At 42.0% G+C, this 23,471-nt stretch overlaps 2 protein-coding genes across 2 annotated transcripts; both read left to right on the plus strand.

The window, feature by feature from the left end:
- Positions 1–2,180: 2,180 nt before the first annotated feature.
- On the plus strand, positions 2,181–5,663 carry LOC140371228 (extracellular calcium-sensing receptor-like). The gene is made up of 5 exons (XM_072458429.1): positions 2,181–2,435; positions 2,789–3,583; positions 3,683–3,862; positions 4,014–4,137; positions 4,744–5,663. The coding sequence occupies exons 1-5, from the start codon at positions 2,181–2,183 to the stop codon at positions 5,658–5,660; spliced, it is 2,271 nt and encodes a 756-aa protein (XP_072314530.1). The 3' UTR covers positions 5,661–5,663.
- Positions 5,664–13,780: 8,117 nt separating this feature from the next.
- LOC140369695 (extracellular calcium-sensing receptor-like) lies at positions 13,781–17,555 on the plus strand. The gene is made up of 6 exons (XM_072456967.1): positions 13,781–13,818; positions 13,907–14,174; positions 14,539–15,336; positions 15,627–15,854; positions 15,925–16,048; positions 16,610–17,555. The coding sequence occupies exons 1-6, from the start codon at positions 13,781–13,783 to the stop codon at positions 17,518–17,520; spliced, it is 2,367 nt and encodes a 788-aa protein (XP_072313068.1). The 3' UTR covers positions 17,521–17,555.
- Positions 17,556–23,471: the final 5,916 nt, after the last annotated feature.

The raw sequence follows: 23,471 nt of genomic DNA on the forward strand, positions 1-23,471 counted from the left end.
GAGTCAAATATGGCAGGCATAAATTAATCATTTACTAATAAAATAAGGCAAAAAATAAACTTGTCTTCGTATGTACACAGATATTTCCAAAATCATTTACAGATGGTGCAGGAAGTGAACAGTGCGTGAATAGTATTTGTAAAAAAATTGTTAAAGTGACAGGTGTTAAGTGTTTATGAGTGCAACGGCAGAGGGAAAGAACCTGTTCTTGTGCTGCTGGGCCTTCTTGATGAAGGAGCTGATGGTGGGATCCCACCTGAGGTCATGAGTGATGGTGGTGCAGAGGAAGTGGAAGGAGACACACAAAGTTGCAGGCCAACCAAGCTTTGATGTCACGAAAGTACTCAAGCATTTATTGCTTGTTTGTTCTCCAAACCTACAAATTAGAAAAATAACCCTAAAATTAAAAAGTATAATAGGCCTTATATATATATTCAGCCTTTTTTCATTTTCTTTTTTACTATAAGCCCCTAAATCATTTTTGCTGTGACATTTGCACCAGCTTTTGATTTTTCTCTGTGCGGAGCTTGTTTAAATCAAACCACAGACACCAAAACTACAGAGTCTCAGCTTTGCAAAGAGTCCAGTCAATTGTTCAGGAAGGGTTCAGGAATTGGGAGAATTTTTAGTCAGGTGTTTCTGGGAAAATCTGTTGTAATGATGAGGAGTTTTAACTCAATCAAATCATTTGCAAGGGGGTCAGGGCTCCCTGAAAGGTAAATAATATACTGTAAACCATTTCCAGATTTAAAAACAGAAAAGTGCACCGTACAAAACTATTTTGCTAAAACTATTTTGCTCAGGCCCCTTGAGTCAATACTTTGTAGAACAAAGTGTCAGCTTTTGTCTCTACCAACTTTGCTCACTGACAGAACAACATTTTTGTCCATTCTTCTTTGCAAAACATCAGTTCAGTCAGATTTGATGGAGAGCGTTTGTGAACAGCAGTTTTCAGATTTTGCCACAGAATCTAGATTAGATTTAGGTCTGGGCTTTGACTGGTCCATTCTACCACATGAATATGTTTTGTTTAAACCTTTCTATTGTAGCTCTAGCTTTATGTTGAAGGTTGTCGTTCTGTTGAAGATGAACCTCTGCCCCGCCTCAAGTCTTTTGCGGAGGCCAACAGGTTTCCCTCCAAGAGTGCCCTGTATTTGGCTCCATCCATATTCCCATAAGATAAGATAAGTTGTTCCTTTATTGTCCCACATGGGGAAATTTCATTGCTGCAACGCAGGTAGATACAGAGGTAGATACAGATATATAAACTCTGAGAAGTTTCCCTGTCCCTGGCTTTCTTCTGGCCATTCTTCCATAAAGGCCAGATTTTGGACTTGGCTTTCATCCTACATCTGTTCTTAATGTTGAATGAATTATTTGTTCTCATATAAAATAATAAATTAAATTAGACTGTTTTCTTGCCAACATTATCTTAACAAACTTCTGTGGCCTTCAAAGAACAGCTGTATTATTACTGAGATTCGATTACTCGCAGGAGGGCTCTATTTAATCATTAGATCAACATTCATTCCTTCAGCAATCATCAGGAACTATTAACATGTTCTAAAATGTGACGTTTACCTGTTAATAAATCACTACAGAAATGTTGTAGACAACAGTACTTTTCATCAGCACCACAACAAATCCATCTTCAATAAATTGATCCAACAATATCATCTAATGCAAAGTAGACAGTGTCATGAAATATGGGAACAGCCTAACATTCCTTAATATCAATTGTTTCAAAATTTGCATGTACAATATTTCAACACATGCTCAATGTTGTATTTATTTCCCCCATGGACATTAAAAGCCCTTTGTTTACCTGTCATAGAGCATATAAGATGGGAGGGTTGCTTGTATTGTGGGTGTGACGATGGGGTGGTGGGTTCTGCTCTCCCTGGTTCAGCTGGTCCACAGGGGCTCTTGTCTCTGCCAGTCGTTGGGTCAGATCCAGCCTCCAGAACTGTCCCAGACTGGAGACATCTTACTTGGAGGCATTTTTACCTTTCGAACTGAATACAGGGGTAGTGTTTCCTTGTTCACTGCCAAACCGACTGCTCCTACATGCCTGAAGTATTTATCCTTGTGTGCTATTGGTTCTGACGTGTTCTTCTTTTCTAATCTTGTATCTTTCTCTTTACAGCCTGAATGTGCGAGAATTCAAATTTGCTATGACAATGATTTTTGCAATTGATGAAATAAACAAGAATCCCGGTCTTTTGCCACATCACACCATAGGCTACAAGATCTATAACACCTGCGGCATGTCCAATATAGTTATGTCTGCCATAGTTGTGGCCAATGGTCAGGAAGAGCTGCTGAATGAGACCCCCTGCTCTGGGCCTAGCAATGCTGTGGCAGTGCTGGGGCACTCTGGCTCTGCTCCAACCATGGCATTTGCTCGTGTTATTGGGAGGTTTCAGGTCCCAGTGGTAAGTGCACTACTAAATGTGTCATACAAATATGACAGTACGTTATATATGTAAAAAATATTTTTTAACAAAATGTTTTATTATCAAGCAGCTCTATCGGAGAATATCAGTCAAATGTAAATAATGTTGTGCAGACGATATACATTTGGTCTTTTTTGCTCACGCAGGCATAGCATGGAGTTTTCAACAAAATATTTGATTTACTTGATTTACTTGTTTGATGGAACGTCTAGACATAGAGTATATACCATTATAATTTGTATGCAGTTTCCAATAAATAACAACCTTATCTCATGTATACTATGTGACATAAGTCCCTGGCTCTACATTGTAATTGTGTTTCCTCCACACAGATCAGCCACTTTGCGACCTGTGCTTGTCTGAGTGACAGAGAGGAGTTCCCATCCTTCTTCAGGACTATTCCTAGTGACCACCATCAGAGCAGAGCGCTGGCCAAACTAGTGAAGCGCTTTGGCTGGACATGGGTTGGGGCCATAAGCAACCGCAATGATTATGGCATCAATGGCATTGAAGCTTTTATACAGGCTGCACTGGAAGAGGGAGTTTGCATTGAGTACTATGAAGCATTTGAGCAGAGTGAGCCAGTTAGTGTTTTAGCCAAAGTGGTCGAAACAGTCAAGCGTTCAACCTCAAAAGTCATTGTGGCTTTCATGTCTAACAGGGAGGTTAAGGTCCTGGCTGCAGAGCTTTCTAAGAATAACATTACAGGGCTACAGTGGGTTGGAAGTGATGCTTGGATCACAGATTCTTCTCTGAGTGACAGTGAAGGCCGTGATATCCTGGTTGGTACTCTAGGATTTGTTGTGAGCAGAGCAAACATCCCTGGTTTGAAGGAGCACCTCAGACGACTCCATCCCTCTCAATTTCCTAAGAGTCAATTTGTTGAGCATTTCTGGGAATATTTATTCGAATGTTCTCTAGCCAATTCAACAAATACAGCAAGAAAGCCATGCACTGGAATGGAGAGCCTGCAAAAGGTGGACACGTATTTCACAGATGTTTCTGAGCTAAGATTTGAGAATAATGTGTACAAGTCTGTGTATGCAGTGGCACATGCACTCCATGCATTGATTAGTAAGGGGAGGAACTCAAGTTCCAACAATAGTGAACCCATAGAACCATGGCAGGTGAGAGAGTAATGCTAAACTATTCTAAGCATGTTCTGATTATTAGAGAAGATAAGCTATGTTTGGACACTAATATGTATTTATTTTCATTTTGGACAGGTACTGCAATATTTACAAAAGGTGGATTTCATGACAGGTCAAGGGGAGAGGGTGACCTTTGACGAGAATGGTGATATATTTGCACAATATGAACTTATTAATATCCAAAGTATAACTTCAAGCACAATACATACCACCACAGTGGGCCTCTATGATCCCACTCTGACCGATGGCCATCAAGTAAAAATGACCAGCACTAAAGTGATTTGGGGAGGAGGAAGATATCTGGTACACATTTACATTGACCTGTTTGGATATTTGTGGATTAGCGGTCACTATGTCATTCTGAAAAATATTTTTATAAACTAAACTGGACAATTCTGTGCACCAGGTGCCAGTGTCTGTATGCAGTGAGAGCTGTCCCACAGGAAAAAGAAAGGTTTTTTACAAAACCAAGCCAGTGTGCTGCTTTGACTGCATCCCATGTGGAGAAGCAGAAATCAGTAATACTACAGGTTTGAAAACTATTATTTTTTTCAGTGCATAACAAAGGTTTGTTGTATTTGAAGTCTAATAAAATGTAGCAGTAGGGCAACAGCGGCTTTAGTGTATACTGTTGTTGTGTCTTTGGGCACTTCACCAACCTTGTCTCTGATGTTGCAGTATAATGGTGAATGAATGCATGTGAATGAAAAAGTACAGAATTACCCCATGGCTACAATCCAGCATGTACCGTAGTAACAAAGGAAAGAACAAAGTCTACACTGCTAAATTAGCCTACGCCTGAAACTTCACTTGTGGTGCACGATAATACATTTTCGGGGGCTAAATAAACAGTGCAGACTTCCTTCTTTTCTTTCGTTACTATATAGTATTTGTGGTCTAGTACACTACTTATTTTGGGGATATGCGTGTCCCTCCTTTAAATATCTACAATGCACTGTCTGGACCAAAAACATAAATACAACAACAACAATGGCAATAATAATACAAATATTAATAATGTATCAAATAAAATATAGTATTTTTTATTGAAATTATAAACATGTCTTATTGAACAGATAATTGACAATACAATTTAAACATTGGTTATAATATTGATTTTGTTTGTTTTGTTACAGACTCTTTGGATTGCTTTACATGCCCCATTGAATACTGGCCCAACGCAAATCAGGACAAATGCATATTGAAAGAAATTGAATTCTTATCATTTTCTGAAATAATGGGAATTGTATTAACATGTTTCTGTTTTATCGGAATACTTTTGACATGTCTAGTTTGTTTAGTGTTCTTTCAGCACAGAAAAACTCCAATTGTGAGAGCCAATAACTCTGAGCTGAGCTTCCTGCTGCTCTTCTCCCTGACCCTATGTTTCCTGTGCTCTCTCACCTTCATCGGACGTCCCTCTGAGTGGTCCTGCATGCTGCGCCACACTGCGTTCGGCATCACCTTTGTCCTCTGTATCTCTTGCGTTCTGGGGAAGACTATAGTGGTGTTGATGGCCTTCAGAGCCACACTTCCAGGCAGTAATGTCATGAAATGGTTTGGGCCTCTTCAGCAGAGACTCAGTGTTTTTGGAGCTACTCTAATCCAGGTCCTCATCTGTATCCTATGGTTAACAATAAACCCTCCTTTTCCAAATAAGAACATGTTGTATTATAAAAATAAAATCATTTTAGAGTGTAGCCTAGGGTCACCTATTGGTTTCTGGGCAGTTCTTGGATACATAGGCCTGTTGGCTCTGTTGTGTTTTGTGTTGGCGTTCTTGGCTCGTAAACTTCCTGATAACTTCAATGAGGCCAAGTTCATCACCTTCAGCATGTTGATCTTCTGTGCAGTCTGGATCACTTTCATCCCAGCTTATGTCAGCTCTCCAGGAAAGTTCACTGTTGCTGTGGAGATATTTGCTATTCTGGCCTCTAGTTATGGTCTACTACTGTGTATATTTGTACCAAAAGTTGTTATAATTTTATTTAATTCTGAGAAAAACACTAAAAGGCACATCATGGGAAAGACTCAAAAGGACATTCACTATTAACAATATGTATTTTGTATTAAGGAACATTGATTTTGCAATTTCATACACAAAAGTGCAAAAGTATATTCTTTAGCCTAATGATTTTAAGTTGTAATAAAGAACCAATCGGATCAATGATTTCTGTCTGTATTTAGCTTGCTAACACATACATAAACTCATATCTGTTTAAGTTAATTATGTGTCACCAAATTGCAATTTCGGCATGATTTTGTTTTGTTCCAACAAATTATCAAAATGCATTCAATCTTCCTTGACCCCAACCGACTTTGATGTGAAACACTGAGTCCCTGTGTCCTTGTTGCTGAACAAGGATGGAGACAATCAAAACAAATGTGGACCGTCAGTCATTCTTGAGGAAAAATTTGTCTCAGGTGTATTTACCTTGAGTTACAAATATTTTTCTTGCGCATGGGTGGAACAGGGTTGAACTGCATTGTCTTTCACACCTGCGTTACAATTTAGAAACTATAAAACCCAGCGGTGCTGTGAGAGTGACGGTGCCAAAGGCGAGTCTCTGAGATGACAGCATTAGTTTTAGCCGTTTTATTGTTAGCGTGGACGCTGCCATGTGGTCTCTGGTTCAAACCACCTGAGCACTCAAACTCTGAAGAGATTCTTGGCATACTTACCGATCGGTTTGTTCAAGACCACACATATGTGACACCGGCAATGTGAGTATAGTCTGGTAATGATTGTCTGATATTCGCATTTGCTTGGATTGTCTTTGTATAATTGTCAAATTTGGCTACTCGCAGATTTGGTTAAGTTAGCTTAAAAAATAACTAGTTAGTCTTTAGGGAACTGCTAATTTCAACAATTCACAATCATTTGGCTGGCAGACTAGAAAATGAAGACTGTTTAAATTCAAAGTGTGTGCCAGGTTAAGTATGATAATGTGAATGTCAAATGAGATGTTGATGCAAACTCATCCCTGTAATTTGAACACTTTCATGTTTTTGTCATTCAGATCTCCTTATGTGAGTGTTGTCTTGGGGGATACTAATGTGATGCATGGAATGTACAACACAACTGGAAGATACATGCCAAAGAGTCATCAGAAAATGCTGTTGAATATATGTATGTGTACTTTTAACAAAACACATATGTTCACATATTTTGCGTGTTGGACTAAGACAATAGACGTAAGTTAGTGATTTCAAATTTTCACTTTGTGATTCATCGTAATAATCCTAACCCTTTGTGTGTGTGTGTGTGTGTGTGTGTGTGTGTGTGTGTGTGTGTGTGTTTCAACAGAATTTCAAATGTGTTTGTGACATTTCACTTGATGCTAAACATTTGTTGCTGTACAAGATTCCATGCATAAATCCCTTTTCCATGATCTGTCACTGCTATAAGGACCTTATTTATGCACTAAATAGTCTGTGGATCTGCAATGTCCAGGTTCGTCCTTCATTTTCTTATTCTTCACAAAATGCCAGTGTCTCTAAAATTACTGCTTATTTGTTAAAATAAAGCTTGTCATTTTATATTCATGTATATGTCATACTACAGATCTTACCTGTCCTTTGTGGAATACAACAAGATAAGTTTAAAGGTGGATTTGATTACTATGAACGTCTGTGAACATATCCAATAATAATAATTATTATTATTATTATTAAAATGTTCTTTTTTCCTACAGGCTTGTATTGCAAATGGAATACAGTAATAATGGTCGTACTTCTTGAAATCTACATGCAACATTTCAGAGCTACTCCAACCACAATTATTTATGGTCAATTTTTTGCAATGTATTTTTTTTATTCTTTGTTAGTCATAACGCTGCTCATAAGGAACAATATTGTAATTTTGGTTATTGTTATTAGTGCAAATAATAGTGTAACCTTTGTGCCAAAATATGTGCATGTTGTCTCAAAATTAAGTTGTTCTCCATTGTTTTTAATGTTGGGAATGAGTTTTAGTTGGTCAGCGTTGAACTATTTGCTTTCCATCTATCTAAAACAATTCCTGTCTATGCATTTGCCTATGCATTTGTTTGTAAAATACTTTGAACCTACTGTATATTACACACAAGGGTTAATATTAATGTTAATCCGAATGGAATGGCAGAAAAGAAAAGTATCAGAGGTTTGTATATGGTTTCACATGTATGTCAACAATGCTAGATGTTTTGCTAAATGTGTAGTGATTGTACACCATAGGCCTGATGTAGACATGTGATATTATATATATACCATATTTTCCGGACTACAAGTCGCACCGGAGTATAAGCCATGGCAGCCAAAAAATGCATAATAGAGAAAAAAATTCCACTGGAGTATGAAATAAGGTTGCAAGTGTGAAAATAACAAATAATATCACATATAGATCCAGAGTATACGTATATAAGTATAAATATAAATCGCACCCCTGCCAAAACTATGAAAAAATATGCGACTTATAGTCAGGAAAATACGGTGTGTGTGTGTGTGTATATATCAGGGCTCAGATTAAGGATTTTCACTTGTATAGCGGTGCTGCTAAACAATCCCTTAATTTTTTCAAATGTGTATAGCAATTTGATAATTGCATAGCAAAACACGAAAGTGACTAACAATCAATATTTTCCATTGATATAACACAATTATTTATTTAAAATGTATTTGCAGGAATATTAAGCTTCTGATGGAAAAATAAATGTTGCTGTGGTGTCCATCATGGTGTACTTTATTATGTGTTATTCAAATTGTACCGCTCTATTTGACATTCCATTCCATTTTTCGTTTTGCTATTTGATGACGGTCTCCAAGTACTCTCGTCTCGGATCCGGCTGCACATTTAATGACGGTCCCTAAGCACTCGTCTCGGCTCCGGCTGCACATTCGGATCAGTGTAATTCGCTGCGCCCAAAATACGCATCTGATTGTTAAAAACGAGGTTGTGTCACTTGGCAGTGTAAATATGAGTATTTGGGGATGTGTATGATTTGCAAAGACTTTTTAGGAGCTATTGACCTCGGAAGTCTGTATCTGTGACACTAACTTTACCGCACGTGGCTCCTCCCACTTTCAGACTCGCGATCTGAGACAGCAGCGGAACTCGTCATGTCAACACAGCGTCCACATTGTGTCATGTCCACACAGCGTCCTACATGTGTCATGTCCACACAGCGTCCTACATGTGTCATGCCGTTGTTGACGATCGATTGACGAGTGATCAGTACTTTTAGGCACTTTGATTATACAATTGAACTTATGACAATTGAATGTCATAAGGCGCTGGTACAGCTAGCAGCCCGGTGTAAACGCTCTCTCTTTTTTCTCACACTTATTGTGCTTTATCTCCTATATTTTGTAAATATAGTTAGTATATTTTTTCTATTTTACTGTACGATAGGGACACGCGCTGGAATCGTTTTTAATTCAACTGTTTTTGACTTTTTTTCGGCTGGATTTGAGCGTTTTTCGCCCCCCCCGCGCCCTCCGGCCGCCGCTAAAGTATGGCGTGTCGTCGGTACACGTTTATATGAAAGAGGAACTTCATGAACGATCGGGACACGTACTGGAATCGCTTTAAATTAACTTGTTTTGACTTTATTCGGCTGGAGTGTTTTCGTCGTGTCGATGTGTCTTGGCTCTGAGTCCCCCGGCTCCGGCCCCGCCCCCCGGCCGGCGCCATACCGCGTTTACACAAAGGAGGAACTCATGAAACTGCGGAGAACAGCCGTCTTACCCGGAGATCGTCACGTTATCCCGGCGAACATCCTAAGGAAAACGCAGAGAAGCAGACGGGCTGGACGTAAACTCCGAGAGAAGAGAGGAGGAAACAGGAAGTCGGTTCCCGCCGTAGTCATGGGTAACGTGAGGTCCCTTCAAAATAAAATGACGGAAATAGCGAGCCTCATGCGGTCCCAGAGGATTTATAGGGACAGCAGCGTCTTGATTTTCACAGAGACCTGGTTAACAGCAGAAATGCCAGACTCTATTGTAGGTTTGGACAATTTTCATCTGCTGCGGGCGGACAGAACGAGAGAATGCGGGAAGAAAAGAGGTGGAGGTCTGGCTGTATATGTGAACACGAGCTGGTCCAAACCCGAACACTGCACAGTGAGGGAGCAGCTATGTAGCAAGGATATTGAAATATTGGCTATTGGCATGAGGCCATATAATCTGCCCCGGGAGTTCTCACATGCAATTTTGATCGCAGTCTATGTGGCCCCGTCTGCCAATGCTGAAAATGCTTGTGAAGCACTGCTCTCCTGCACTTGTAGGCTGCAAACACAGCACCCACAGGCTCTCTTCCTCGTCTCTGGTGACTTTAACCACGCTTCTCACTCTTCTGTTCTACCAACACACCCAGTATGTTACCTGCCCCACCAGGAACAATAGAACATTGGACTTGTTTTTTGCCAACACCAAGGAGGCTTATTCCTCTTCCCCCCTCCCTCCCCTGGGCAGCTCGGACCACAACCTTGTACATCTGAGGCCTGTGTATGAACCCATCGTGCGCAGGCAGCCTGTGGTGTCCCGTGAGGTGAGGATGTGGTCTGCTGAGAGCGAGGAGGCTTTGAGGGACTGCTTCAGCACCACTGTCTGGACTGAGCTTTATGACCCACATGGGGAGGACATCAACACCATCACAGAGTGCATCACGGACTACATCAACTTCTGTTTTGAGAACATTGTTCCCTCCCAGACGGTGCAGTGTTTTCCAAACAACAAGCCATGGATTAACCGTGAACTGAAGGCTCTGCTGAAGGAGAAGAAGAGAGCCTTCAGGTCAGGGAACAAGGAGGAGCTGAGGACTGTGCAGAAGGAGCTGAGGAGGAAGATCAGGCAAGTTGAAGTCGGCTACAAGAGGAGGATGGAGGAGCAGCTGCAGCAAAAGAACATTCAGGGAGTGTGGAGGAGCCTGAAAACCATCTTGGGCTTCAAAATCCCCCCTGCCCAGACAGAGGGGGATCTACAGTGGGTGAATGATTTAAATGCTCACTTCTTGAGGTTTGATCGGTTATCCGCCCCTCCCCCTGCACAGCTGCATGCTCCCTCTTCCACAGCTGGACAATGCCCTGCATCTGTTCCTCTTCGCTTATCTGCCCCGGACCATCAGCTCCCCACTTCGCCTGGACTCACCCATCCCCCCAGCACACGGTCCCCCTGCCAACCACTGACTGTCACAGCAGCACAGGTGAGGAGTGAGCTGAAGAGGATTAAAGTGAGGAAGGCAGCAGGACCTGACGGCATCAGCCCCAGGCTCCTTAAGTCCTGCGCAGATGAACTGTGTGGAGTTGTGGAGCATGTCTTCAACATGAGCCTGAAGCTGAGGGTGGTACCACAGGTCTGGAAGACCTCCTGTCTGGTACCTGTGCCTAAGACACCGCGCCCCAAAGACCTCAACAGCTTCAGGCCAGTGGCTCTCATGTCCCACCTGATGAAGACAATGGACTTCATGGACAATGCTCCTGAGGGACAAGCTGGTGTGGAGTATGACCTGGCAGAGTGGATCCTGGACTACCTCACAGACCGACCCCAGTTTGTGAGAGCCCGGAACTGTGTGTCTGACACTCGGACCTGCAGTGTGGGGGCACCCCAGGGCACTGTCCTCGCGCCCTTTCTCTTCACCCCACTGCCCCCTTACTAGTGAACATCCAGGGATGGGACATTGAGAGAGTGGACTCATACAAGTACCTGGGTGTTCATCTGAACCACAAACTGGACTGGACTCATAACACAGACGCACTGTACAGGAAGAGCCAGAGTCGGCTCTACCTCCTGAGGAGACTCAGGTCTTTTGGAGTGACAGGGCCACTCCTGATGACCTTCTACGACTCTGTGGTGGCATCAGCTCCTGTACGGTGTGGCCTGTTGGAGCAGCAGCATCACAGAGAGAGAGAGGAAGAGGCTGGACAGAGTCATCAAGAAATCCAGCTCTGTCCTGGGCTGTGCTTTGGACTCGGTGCAAGAGGTGGGGGACAGGAGGGTCCTGGCTAGATTCACATCTATGCTGGACCATGAGTGTCACCCCCTGCAGGACACTCTGTCCGCTCTGGAGAGCAGCTTCAGTGAGAGACTGATCCACCCTCGCTGTGTGAAGGAAAGGTTTCGCAGGTCTTTCCTTCCTGCTGCTGTCAGACTTTATAGCAAACAATGTTAGTCCTGAACACTCGCAATACTGACCTAACCATGTGCAATTCTGTCATATGTGCAATTGCTGTTGGAATTCATGTGCAATCTATGTGCTGTCGTGACACATTTACTGTCGTGATCACATGCAATGGTATTTATGTATTTATTTATTTATTTGTCTATGGCAGTTTTTATTTATAAGATAAGATAAGATAAGATATTCCTTTATTGTCCCACGTGGGGAAATTTCATTGGTGCAACGCAGGTAGATACAGAGATAGATCCAGAAGAACAGATCACTTATAGGAAGTCTGAAAAACACTTTCAGTAGAAGATCTCCTATAAATAAACAAAAACTCCCATAGACATAGGAGATCTTCTACTGAAAGTGTTTTTCAGACTTCCTATAAGTGATCTGTTCTTCTGTATCTACCTGCGTTGCACCAATGAAATTTCCCCATGTGGGACAATAAAGGAATATCTTATCTTATCTTATCTGAACACGCATTTTTGTCAAAAGCTGCAATACAAAAACACTTTTTTCTGTTGAATGCATCGCATTTGAGAGACATTGTGTTGCATTTTGCGATGCGATACTGCTTATTCTGAACCCTATATATATATATATATATATATATATAACCTCCCGCCAAAAGACCAGTTTCTTTCCCTCTTGCCACTTTAACAATTATTCAAACCAATAACTATTCATTGCACAGCTCATTGTTCTCCACTATTCTGACTATCTGTAAATTGTGCATATATTCAGACCAAGTCTATTTTAATTGATTTGTGAATTTAAAATTTCTGAGAAGCTCATGAACCGGCCTCCTGCTGGTGCCCAAAGTATGGACAAAACATGGAGAATCAGCCTTTCAGTTTTATGCAGTTCAAATCTAGAACAGTCTTTCTGAAGCCTCCACTCTGACAATACTCAAATCTCGACTAAAACAGTTGTTTAGCTGTGCATATAACCTAAATTAGTTTATGTGCTCTCTTTTCTGTTAAAGTACATTTTCTAATGATTCTTTATGTTTTCCTCGGTTTTGTAATTTGAATGCATCTTTTTCTCTTTTGCACTTGTTTCTCACTTTAAAGGTGCCATAACATGCTTTTTTTCACGTTTCGTAGTCTATCCTAAGTGTATAATTGATAATAATAAGGGTTGCCCTTGTGACGCGGTCTTGCACCCACCGCCCGTCAGTTTGGAGATTCGAGGAAAGGAGATAGTCTGTAATATAGCTAAACACTGCGGGAATCAATCAAAAAACACTCTGGGTACATATATGAAGCACAAATAGCAATGTAAGAAGGTTAAAAGCTCTGAAAAGTCAATTTTGCATGTTATGGGACCTTTAAATCACTTTGTGTACAAATTTTGTTCTGCAAATAAACTTGCCCTACAACTTTAGTACAGATTTAAAATGTGTTAAGGAATGTTTGTTACCACAACTTGGTCAAGCTTAATCTGGAAAGTATTCTCGAATACCTTGAAAAGTCATTAGGCGTCTCCTAAAGAAAAGCTGTCTTGTTGTCACAGAACTGAACAGTTATCAGCCCACTTCAAATCTGTAGATTCTTTCTTAAGGAAAGTCTGTCTATCAAGCTGACAAATGGACCCACTTGAAAACACTGACTTTAAGGCAGCTCTGCTTGTGTCTTCATCGACTAGCACCAAAGTACATCTCTACAGCACAATTTTTGTTATAGTTTTTTTTTTTTTTTTTTTTATTTGACTGGGACAGTACAATTACAAAATCATTTCTAAACCCATACCATAGAGAATCAGCATATTCTTTTGAGATTTATTGGTACTTGTTGGTTGGCTAGAAAAGGTTATAAAAGCAAAGCAGGTCGACCAGGCAAACTCAGAGTAGGCAGGGCATAGGGATGGGGCAGGTTACTATCTGTTTATTTGTTTTGCTTGTAGGGACCAACTGTAATAACCAGACATGTACATTTATAGGAAAGAGTGGATATTTAGAATTCTCACAAGATGGTGACTTTATACTAGCAGGTGTATTCAGCATCAGTAGCACAAAGACATATCTAAATATGGATTTTACAGCTATGCCATATGAAACATGCTCGACGTAATATTCAATATGCCATTTGTATAAACTTCTTAAACATAGAAAGTTGGTGATATATGCATTTTTGTCAATGTGTGTGTTCTTGCAGGTGGAATTTCAGAGAGCTAAGATTTGCCCTCACTGTTATCTTCACTATTGAGGAGATAAACAAGGACCCGACATTACTTCCAGGAACGACACTGGGCTATCGCTTGTACAATGGCTGTGGAAGTGAAAACCTGATCAGAGCGGCGATTGAGGCTTTGAATGGGAAAAGAGAGCACTGCAGTGGACAGATCATAGGCCTGCTTGGTCACTCATCCTCAGGGGTCTCACAATACATCAACTACATTCTTAGCCCCCTGTCTGTGCCACATGTAAGGACCGTTAATGTGTTTTTTCTGTTTCTGTCAGAGCATTTTTACAAGATACTATAATTAGAGATTTTACAGTGTAACACAATGTGACAGATGAGAGAGAAATATTTTGTGCACAGTTTTAACGACAACAAGGAGGGAATGTGACACTAGTTTGAATTTTAAATGAACGATATAACTAATGACCATGTTTTTTATTCATTTTTGATAGTCCGTCTAAATGCAAATCACCATCCCATAGCGGTCCAATTTATATTTTTACCATTTGTTACACTATGTGATAGACAGTTGTTACATTTTTAGATATATTGTTGTGAATGTCGAGTATATTGTGAAATAAGTTTCATTGTTTGTTTCTCTCCAGCTAAGCCACCTTTCAACATGTGCCTGCCTAAGCAATAAGAAGATATACCCAACTTTCTTCCGCACTGTGCCAAGTGACTTCTTCCAGGTTACTGGTTTGTTGCAGCTTATGAAGTACTTTGACTGGCGCTGGGTTGGAATTATTTATTCCCCAGAATTGTATGCTTATGAAGGCACCGAAAACTTTATAAAGTTGTCCAAACAATATGGCATATGTGTTGAATACTATCAAGAGTACAGTAAAACCAGTAAACCAACGCTTGTTGTAGAAGCATTGAAAACCTCTTCTTCCAAAGTGGTAATATTGTTCATGGGCTTTTCTTATACCTATTCCTTCTTTTCAGTTTTTGAAGGGTATAACATCACAGACAAGCAGTTTATAGGAAGTGAGTCCTGGATTTCACAGACAAAACTGGCCTCTAGGGAGAGAAGGAGCATGTTACAAGGAGCAATGGGTTTTGCAATTCCTGATGTAAAAGTGCCTGGTCTGAGAGAATATCTGCTTAGATTGAATCCATTGAAGGAACCGCAGAGTGAAATAGTCAAAACAGTGTGGGGGCACATATTTGGCTGTGCCTTTACTCCCTCCAACACCTCAACCATGTGCACAGGCTCTGAAGACCTGTTGACCACTCCAAATCAGTACACCGCCTTTACAGATCTGAGAACAGAGAGTAATGTGTACAATGCAGTCTACTCATTTGCACATGCCCTCCACTCCCTGCTACAGTGCAAGAACAGACTGAACCCCACCACTGGGAACGCTTGTGTCAGCAAGACCGAAGTCCGGCCCAAAGACGTGAGTGGTAAACACATATGTTCAGAACTCATATCAAGTACCATTGTATGCAAGTGAGTTAGTAAGATAGCATATATTGTCAGTAAGGAATGAATAGTCAGTTTGTTTAAATCATTGAAAATATGATTTTAAATCATACATTTACTACTATAAATAAAAATGAACACAATGAATTTGATTATTGTAAACAGTGTGGCAGGAAAGACAATTTGCTATTTCATGTTCTTTCAAATCTTTTTGATTCAACTGTTATCAGTCATCATTACTGACACTCATTCTTACTTGTGTAGGTTCTAGAACATTTACATTACGTGAATTTCACCACAAATAATGATGCAAGGGTGTTCTTTGATGAAAATGGAGACCCCGCTTCTCACTACGACTTGGTGAACTGGCAGATCCACAGAAATGACTCTGCTGAGATTGTGACCATTGGCCTTTATCGCACATCTTCACTGGAAGGAGAGAATCTTCAAATTCTGGACTCCAAAATAACATGGGGTGGAGGAAACAACAAGGTATCAATTTGACCAGGCATCTGTCATATGTTATTTCTATGCCATTAATATACGATATGATATGTGTTAGGTTGTAAGGTCTGTATGCAGGGAGCCTTGTCCACTGGGGACCCGCAAAGCCATAAACAAAAACAGACCTGTGTGCTGTTTTGATTGTTTTGAATGCCCTGAAGGTACAATAAGCAACCAAACAGGTAAGAGGAAAGAGGAAGCATCAATAATAATATAAAATAAAAAATGGCCTCCTAGAAGCACTGATTGTCTAATGAAATGTATGAATAATCATCATCATAATGAAGTTAAACACCCTGTCTGTTTAACTTTGCTGACCAGTGCTAGTAATTGTCTGCAGCACAAATACCGGCCTCTGTGCTGGCAAATAAGGGCCTGACCAGACATGTCACAGTAACATCTCATGTCAAGAAATTACACAAAGATATGTAACTATAAGAACACTGACTATAACATGCACTGGTCAGTTACAGCACAACTCTACCGTCTGAGACTCCACCACCCTCGGCTATCTGATCTGTCCTGATTTAGAGACGCTTAATCTACCGTATAGAGACACAATAGCAATGTGTTAACAATAACACCAACACTTTTTTGTCTTTTATTGTTGGGAAATATAAATGTTTATATTGCTATGAATCTACTTTTATTTATTTCATGTTTATTGATTTAGTCCTTTGTTAAATTCACTGATGTTTGAGAGCCATTGATACATTTATTTTTTTACTGATACTGTTTTTTAGATTCTCCCAACTGCTTGACATGTCCTCCTGAGTTCTGGCCAAATGAAAGCAAGGACAAGTGCTTATCCAAACCCACTGAATACCTCTCCTACAAAGAGATCATGGGCACACTGTTAACCATATTCAGTTGCATTGGTGTATTTCTCTCTCTTCTTGTCTTAATCATTTTTTTCACACATAAAGAAACTCCCATTGTCAAAGCCAACAACTCGGAGCTGAGCTTCTTGCTTCTGCTTTCACTTAAACTGTGTTTCCTGTGCTCTCTCACCTTTATCGGTCGTCCTTCTGAGTGGTCCTGCAAGCTGCGCCACACTGCGTTCGGCATCACCTTTGTCCTCTGTCTCTCTTGTGTTCTGGGGAAGACAATGCTAGTTGTGTTAGCCTTCAGAGCCACACTTCCAAGCAATAATATGATGAAGAAGTTTGGCCCTCTTCAGCAGAGACTCAGTGTAGTTATATTTACTTCAGTTCAGGTGGTAATTTGCATACTGTGGCTCAGTACAAACCCTCCTTTTCCAAAGGAGAATATGAAGTACTATAAAGAGAAGATTATATTGGAGTGTGATGTTGGATCAGCTGTGGGTTTCTGGGCCGTGCTTGGGTACATTGGATGTCTAGCACTACTGTGTTTCATACTTGCATTTCTTGCCAGAAAACTGCCTGATACTTTTAATGAAGCCAAACTCATCACCTTCAGCATGTTGATCTTCTGTGCAGTTTGGATCACTTTTATTCCAGCTTATGTCAGCTCTCCAGGAAAGTTCACTGTTGCTGTAGAGATATTTGCTATATTGGCTTCGAGTTTTGGATTATTGATATGTATTTTTGCCCCGAAATGCTACATTATATTATTTAAACCAGAAAAAAATTCCAAAAAACAAATGAGAGTAAAGTTGAAATCAAGGTCTTAATAGTTATGTGTAGCATACAGTTGATTAATAAAGCACTCAACCAAGATCCACAGGCCTACTCAATCTACTTGATCATCAGACTTGATGTGATTTCATTTGGTAATAACCAGTAAAAAAATAATAAAAACAAATGTTTTGAGCTAGTTATGTGCCATGGGCCAAAACACAGAAAGAATATAAAAATATAGCCGCAAGCGGCAATGATCGGCCCTCGCCACGCCGCCGCCACACCGCCGCAAGAGGAGGGGGCGCTAACGCGCGCCAATTGTCCTTTTATTACGCCTACTGCTGAATCTGTGACGCTGTCACATCTTCTCCCCTTTGTTTTACCATCAAAAAGCAATTTTATTTTGAATTCTTGGCAAAATGTGCGGCTTTGCCGCACAGACACCGTGACTCTTTGAATGAAAATGTGGATAACTTTTGATGGTCCTGAAGATGAGTCTCACCAAATTTCAGGTTAATAGGGCTGACGCCCTGGGAGGAGTTTGTGAAAGTCTAAAGTGTAAACATGTTCTGGCGATTTCCCCATTGGAATAACATGGGAGGTTTCGGTCATCGTTATGGCAACGCCATAACAATTATGACATGGGTCTCATTGACTTTTTTGATGGGGATGCTAAAATTGAGTTGTGTGTTAAATTTCATATAATTTCGCAAAACTAAACATTTAACCTCCATATAAAATCTGTAGGGGGCGCTGTGGCGCCAAATTAATTTATTTCACTTCAAGTAGGTTTAGGGCAAAGAGTTTAACAACTGATTCTAATTTGACGCAATTCAGACTTTATCTGCGCAAATGGCAGAAATTTTAAATATGGGAGATTTCTGAAATTCTAGCTACAGTTTGCGGCTTCGCCGCACAGAGACCGTGAGAGGTATCAATGTAATTTGGATAACTTTTGATGTCCCACTCCTCAGTAGCATTTTCACCAAATTTCAGCTTTTTAGGGCCAACGCCCTGGGAGGAGTTCGTAAAAGTACGACGTTTGGAAAAACTCCGAAGTCATGTTTAGCCATTTTTGAAGCAATATGGCCGACATTTGGTTGGCCGGACGGCGTTGCCGTAATAATATTTTTTACTTCTCTTGTCACCATCTACCTCTGCGCCAAATTTCATGATTCTACGATCAGATTTTTTTTGGGTCATTTCCCATCTCTCAATGCATTTTTGGTACATTTGGGGGCGCTGACGCGCCAACTTTTTTTTATTTTAGAAAAGGGAAATAGCCAGAATGTAGAGAGGCACGATTTTTAGAGGTGTGAACATTTTTGTGACTTTTCGTCAATGTTCACTGGGTGAAAAATAGGGGGGTTGGTCCCGAGAAGAAGAAGAAAGAATAATATTCCGATGCGAAAACAATGTTTCCCATTTTTCAAATATCATAAACTATACATTTTCGGAAAGCGCTCGCGCTTTCCTACCTCATGGTGTGGGTCCCTGGTCACTGACGGGTACTTTCGTTAATTTTGAGTGGGCTCCGCCCACTTTGTGTTTTTGGCCCTCTATACAGTAATAATGTTCAATTTTTGCATTACATGCTTATATGCACGGAACATGCAAGAGATGGGGAACGTATTCGTGAGCTACTTAGCGCAAATGAGTGCTTTATATGAGTGCTTTAATGTAAAGTGCTCGTTTAGTGCGCACTTTTGCACGGGCTTCGCCCGTTTACAACGGTAATGTTCCATTTTCCTACTACTAATTAGTATGCACGGGGCGTGCATGAGTGAAGGAATGCGTTAGTGAGTGTTTGGAAGTGGGCGAGCGCTTCGCGCTCGATTTCGTGCGCACTATGTGCGCACTTTCGCAGCCGTGCTTCGCACGGCCTTACGAGATTAATAGGCCTCTCGCCAGCTTGTGGCGCTCGGGCCTAATAAGGCTGAGGCTGCAGAGCCGCGGCGCGGTCAAATAGCTCAGCAGTTTCAGGGTTAGGGTTAGTCATATAGCCTCATAGCTAACCCTAACCTTAACCCTAACCTTAACCCTAACCCGACACGGTCAAATAGCTCAGCAGTTTCAGGAGCCGCAGCACAAAATAACATGGCAGTTTCGGCCGCGCGCCGCGGCTCTGTAGACACTCCCATAAAATAAACAGGTTGAATCTAAATTAACTTGCAACCAGGGCTGGGTCTACAGGGGTGAAAAAGAGTGCATTGCAACCTCATTTAAAAGTTGTTGCACCCTCATTTGAGGTGCATTAAATAACTAGATCAGGGGTGTCAAACATCGCCAAACGTTTTAATCCGGCCCGCCGAACCGTAGTTTCATCCGTAACCGTTGTCAGCGCTAAAACTACACGTCCCACAATGCCGCTGGTGGCCGCCCCTCCCCCGCGCGGCTCTTCACTGCAGTGTGTACTGCCGAGGGAGAAGTGCTGGGAGAAGTAAGACACGCGTTTGCGCACTTTACAGCACTTACACACCTCAGAGCAGAGGTCTGAGCGAGGACAGAGACGTGTGGCTTTAGAAAACACCTGGAAGAAAGAAAGAAGACGGTTTTGTGGACGTTAGAGTGGAGCTAACAACAAGAAAACTAACTTATGTGATGATGCTCTGTGAGGAAAACATCCAAACCTCTACAAACCTGGACAGATCAGGAGCCACAGGTAAAAACACAGGTCAGAGTGTAATAAAGTATGAACATGACTGTGTCCACACTAATGTGACTGTGAACACAAACACAATGACCTCATTTGAGTCACTACATGAATCATTTCGTCACTAAGATCAGCTTAAAATATGAAAATAGTAAGCTCATATTGAGTTTGAGCAGAAACACGTCTGTGATATGAACATTTCACATCAGAAATCACATCAAAAGTCCATGTCCCTGTCCCTGCTGCTGCTGAATATGGACTCAGTCTTTCACCTGCTGCACATTTGTGGAACAGTCTCCATAACTATTACTAGGCTGTAAAAAAAACTGTTTATTTCTTATATTTTTAAATTGTTTTATGTTTTACGTTATGTTCGGCCCGCGACCCAGCATGAGCGTCGAAATTCGGCCCGCGGCCCAAAATGAGTTTGACACCCCTGAACTAGATCATTTGCAATTGCTGAAGCCATTGCTAGAGTGTCTGCGTCTCTCCCTCTCTCCCCCCTCCCTCTCTCCCCCCTCCCTCTCTCTCACCCTCTCTCCCAACTTTTTTAGTTGTGTATTTTGAGAATGTAGATGGGTTTTTCTGTGCTCGTGAACTTGCGCTCCGCCATCTTGTGTTAAAGCAAACAATGTATTGCTAATGTTACAAACATAGAAAGGGATTATTATGCCATTCCTTGTAAAATAACGAATGTTGTTCATAATAAGCTGTTGTTCCAATGTCAGACATTTGGACAATTAAAATATTTGTACAATTATGTTCAATTCATTGCATTAAACTCCTGCAAGAGGGAAACACCTATAAATCACTCTTGTGATTCTTTCTCCCTCTTTTCAGGTGTGCAACATAAACACACACACTTTGCCACAAGTGACGGTTATTCTTAAATGCCAGTAATTGTAATCATAAAATACCTCAAAGAGATAACATCATAGATAGATCATCATAAGTAATAATAATACCTTTCATTTATATAGCGCTTTTCAATGAACCAAAGACGCTTTGACATATACAAAAAAAGGGGGGGGGTATTTACAGACAGGGGGGACAGCACGTACAATACACAATAAATTCACAGTTCCAGAGTTGGGGTGCTGTTCGGGAGAACGCTCTGTCACCAAAAGTTTTTAGTCGGGATGTTGGTGCAGCCAGGGTGAGAGTGGAGGAGGAGCAGAGGGCTCGAGAGGGGCGGTGGGGGATGAGAAGGTCAGACAGGTAAGGGGGGGCTAGGTGGTGAAGAGCTTTGAAGGTGAGGAAGAGTATTTTGAAGTGTATGCGCTGCTTGATGGGGAGCCAGTGGAGAGAGTGGAGAACGGGAGTGATGTGTTCACGGGACCGGGTGTGGGTGAGGAGGCGGGCAGCGGAGTTTTGGACCATTTGGAGTCTATGGAGGGAATGGGAGGAGATGCCAGTGAGGAGGGAGTTGCAGTAGTCAAGGCGGGAGGAGATGAAGGCATGGATGAGGGATTCAGCAGCGGGGAGGGAGAGGCAGTGTCTGATTTTGGCGATGCGGCGGAGGTGGAAGTATGAGGTCTTGACGATGTGGCTGACATGGGGAGTGAAGGAGAGGGTGGGGTCCATGATGACGCCAAGATTGCGTACCAGGGTGGAGGGAGTGATGGTCGAGGTATCAATGGTGAGTGAAAAGGGACCAGTTTTATTGAGAGTGGATTTGGTGCCAATGAGGAGGAGCTCTGTTTTGTCACTGTTCAGTTTGAGGAAGTTGTGAGTTAGCCATGTTTTTATTGTAGAGATGCAGGTTTCGATGTGGGTGAGGGGAGGGTTTTGGGTGGATTTGGTGGTGACGTATATCTGGGTGTCGTCAGCGTAACATTGGAAGTCCAGGTTGAGTTGGCGGAGGATGTGACCAAGGGGGAAGAGGTAGCAGATGAAGAGGAGGGGGCCGAGGACTGAGCCGAGGACTGAGCCCTGGGGGACCCTGCGTTACTGGGGAGAGGGTGGATGAGTGACCGGAAAGGGAGATGAACTCTTGCCTGTTGGTGAGGTAGGATGTGAGCCAGTCAAGTGCAGAGCCCTCAACACCCAGTTGGCGCAGCCTTTGTAGGAGGATGGAATGGTTTATAGTGTCAAAGGCTGCGCAGAGGTCTAGTAGTAACAGGATGTTGAGGGCCCCGGAGTCTGCAGAGGTGAGGAGATCGTTGATTACTTTGATCAGGGCTGTTTCAGTGCTGTGAAGTGGGCGGAAGCCACATTGGAGGGGTTCGTAGAGGTTGTTTGACTGGAGATGGATGTGGAGTTGGGCGGCGACGATGCGTTCCAGTGTTTTGGAGAGGAACGGTAGGTTGGAGATGGGGCGGTAGTTGGAGAGGTTGGCGGGGTCTAGGGTGGGTTTTTTGAGGATGGGGGTGATGGAGGCCAGTAATAGCACTGCCGACTGTACATAAACCTGAAAACACATAAACCTCCCTCTTTCTGTTTGTGACTGTTGTTTGCAGAGGGATTTAAAGTGGTAAATATTTGCCCCAGACTGTTCCATAACTTTGTACATGCAGAAAAAAGTTTCTCCTGGTTGTTTTCGTCATTAGATGAGTAAAGCTACCATATCATATCAAATGTCAGCTCTCTCTGTGTGAATAATTTTGGAATAGTCAAAGGTAAGCAACTTGTCAAAATTGCATTGTAAAAATGAACAAGATCATAAATATTTAATATGTTGGACAGAGGAAATAGAAAATGTGTACAAGTCTTGTGTATGCTCTGTACTGCTATTTTCTAAGTTACATATTTCAATGCATTAAATTAGATATGGAAGATTTAGGGAACAGTTCAAGGTATGAAAGGCGTTGTGATTGAGGACATGTTAATGATGCACAATGTTTCCTCTATGAACAGAAGAATCAAAAGCACACATGACATGAAGGTGCAAAGTGCATAGCTTTAAAAACAAACATCCATCCATCTTCTTCCGCTTTAACCGGGGCCGGGTTGCGGGGGCAGCAGTCTAAGCAGGGACTCCCAGACTTCCTCCTCCCCAGACACTTCCTCCAACTCCTCCGGGGGGATCCCGAGGCGTTCCCAGGCCAGCCGAGAGACATAGTCCCTCCAGCGTGTCCTGGGTCTTCCCCGGGGCCTCTTCCCAGTGGGACAGGCCCGAAACACCTCCTCAGGGAGGCGCCCAGGAGGCATCCGGAACAGATGCCCGAGCCACGTCAGCTGGCTCCTCTCGACGTGGAGGAGCAGCTGCTACACTCCGAGCTCCCCCCGTGTGGTCGAGCTCCTCACCCTACCTCAAAGGGAGCGTCCAGCCACCCGGCGGAGGAAACTCATTTCGACCTCTTGTATCCTCAATCTTGTCCTTTCAGTAATTACCCAAAGCTCATGACCATA

The sequence above is a fragment of the Eucyclogobius newberryi genome, unplaced genomic scaffold (assembly GCF_026437365.1).
Source record: "Eucyclogobius newberryi isolate DKJ021-1_F unplaced genomic scaffold, fEucNew1.0.hap1 SCAF_10, whole genome shotgun sequence".
NCBI lineage: Eukaryota > Metazoa > Chordata > Actinopteri > Gobiiformes > Gobiidae > Eucyclogobius > Eucyclogobius newberryi.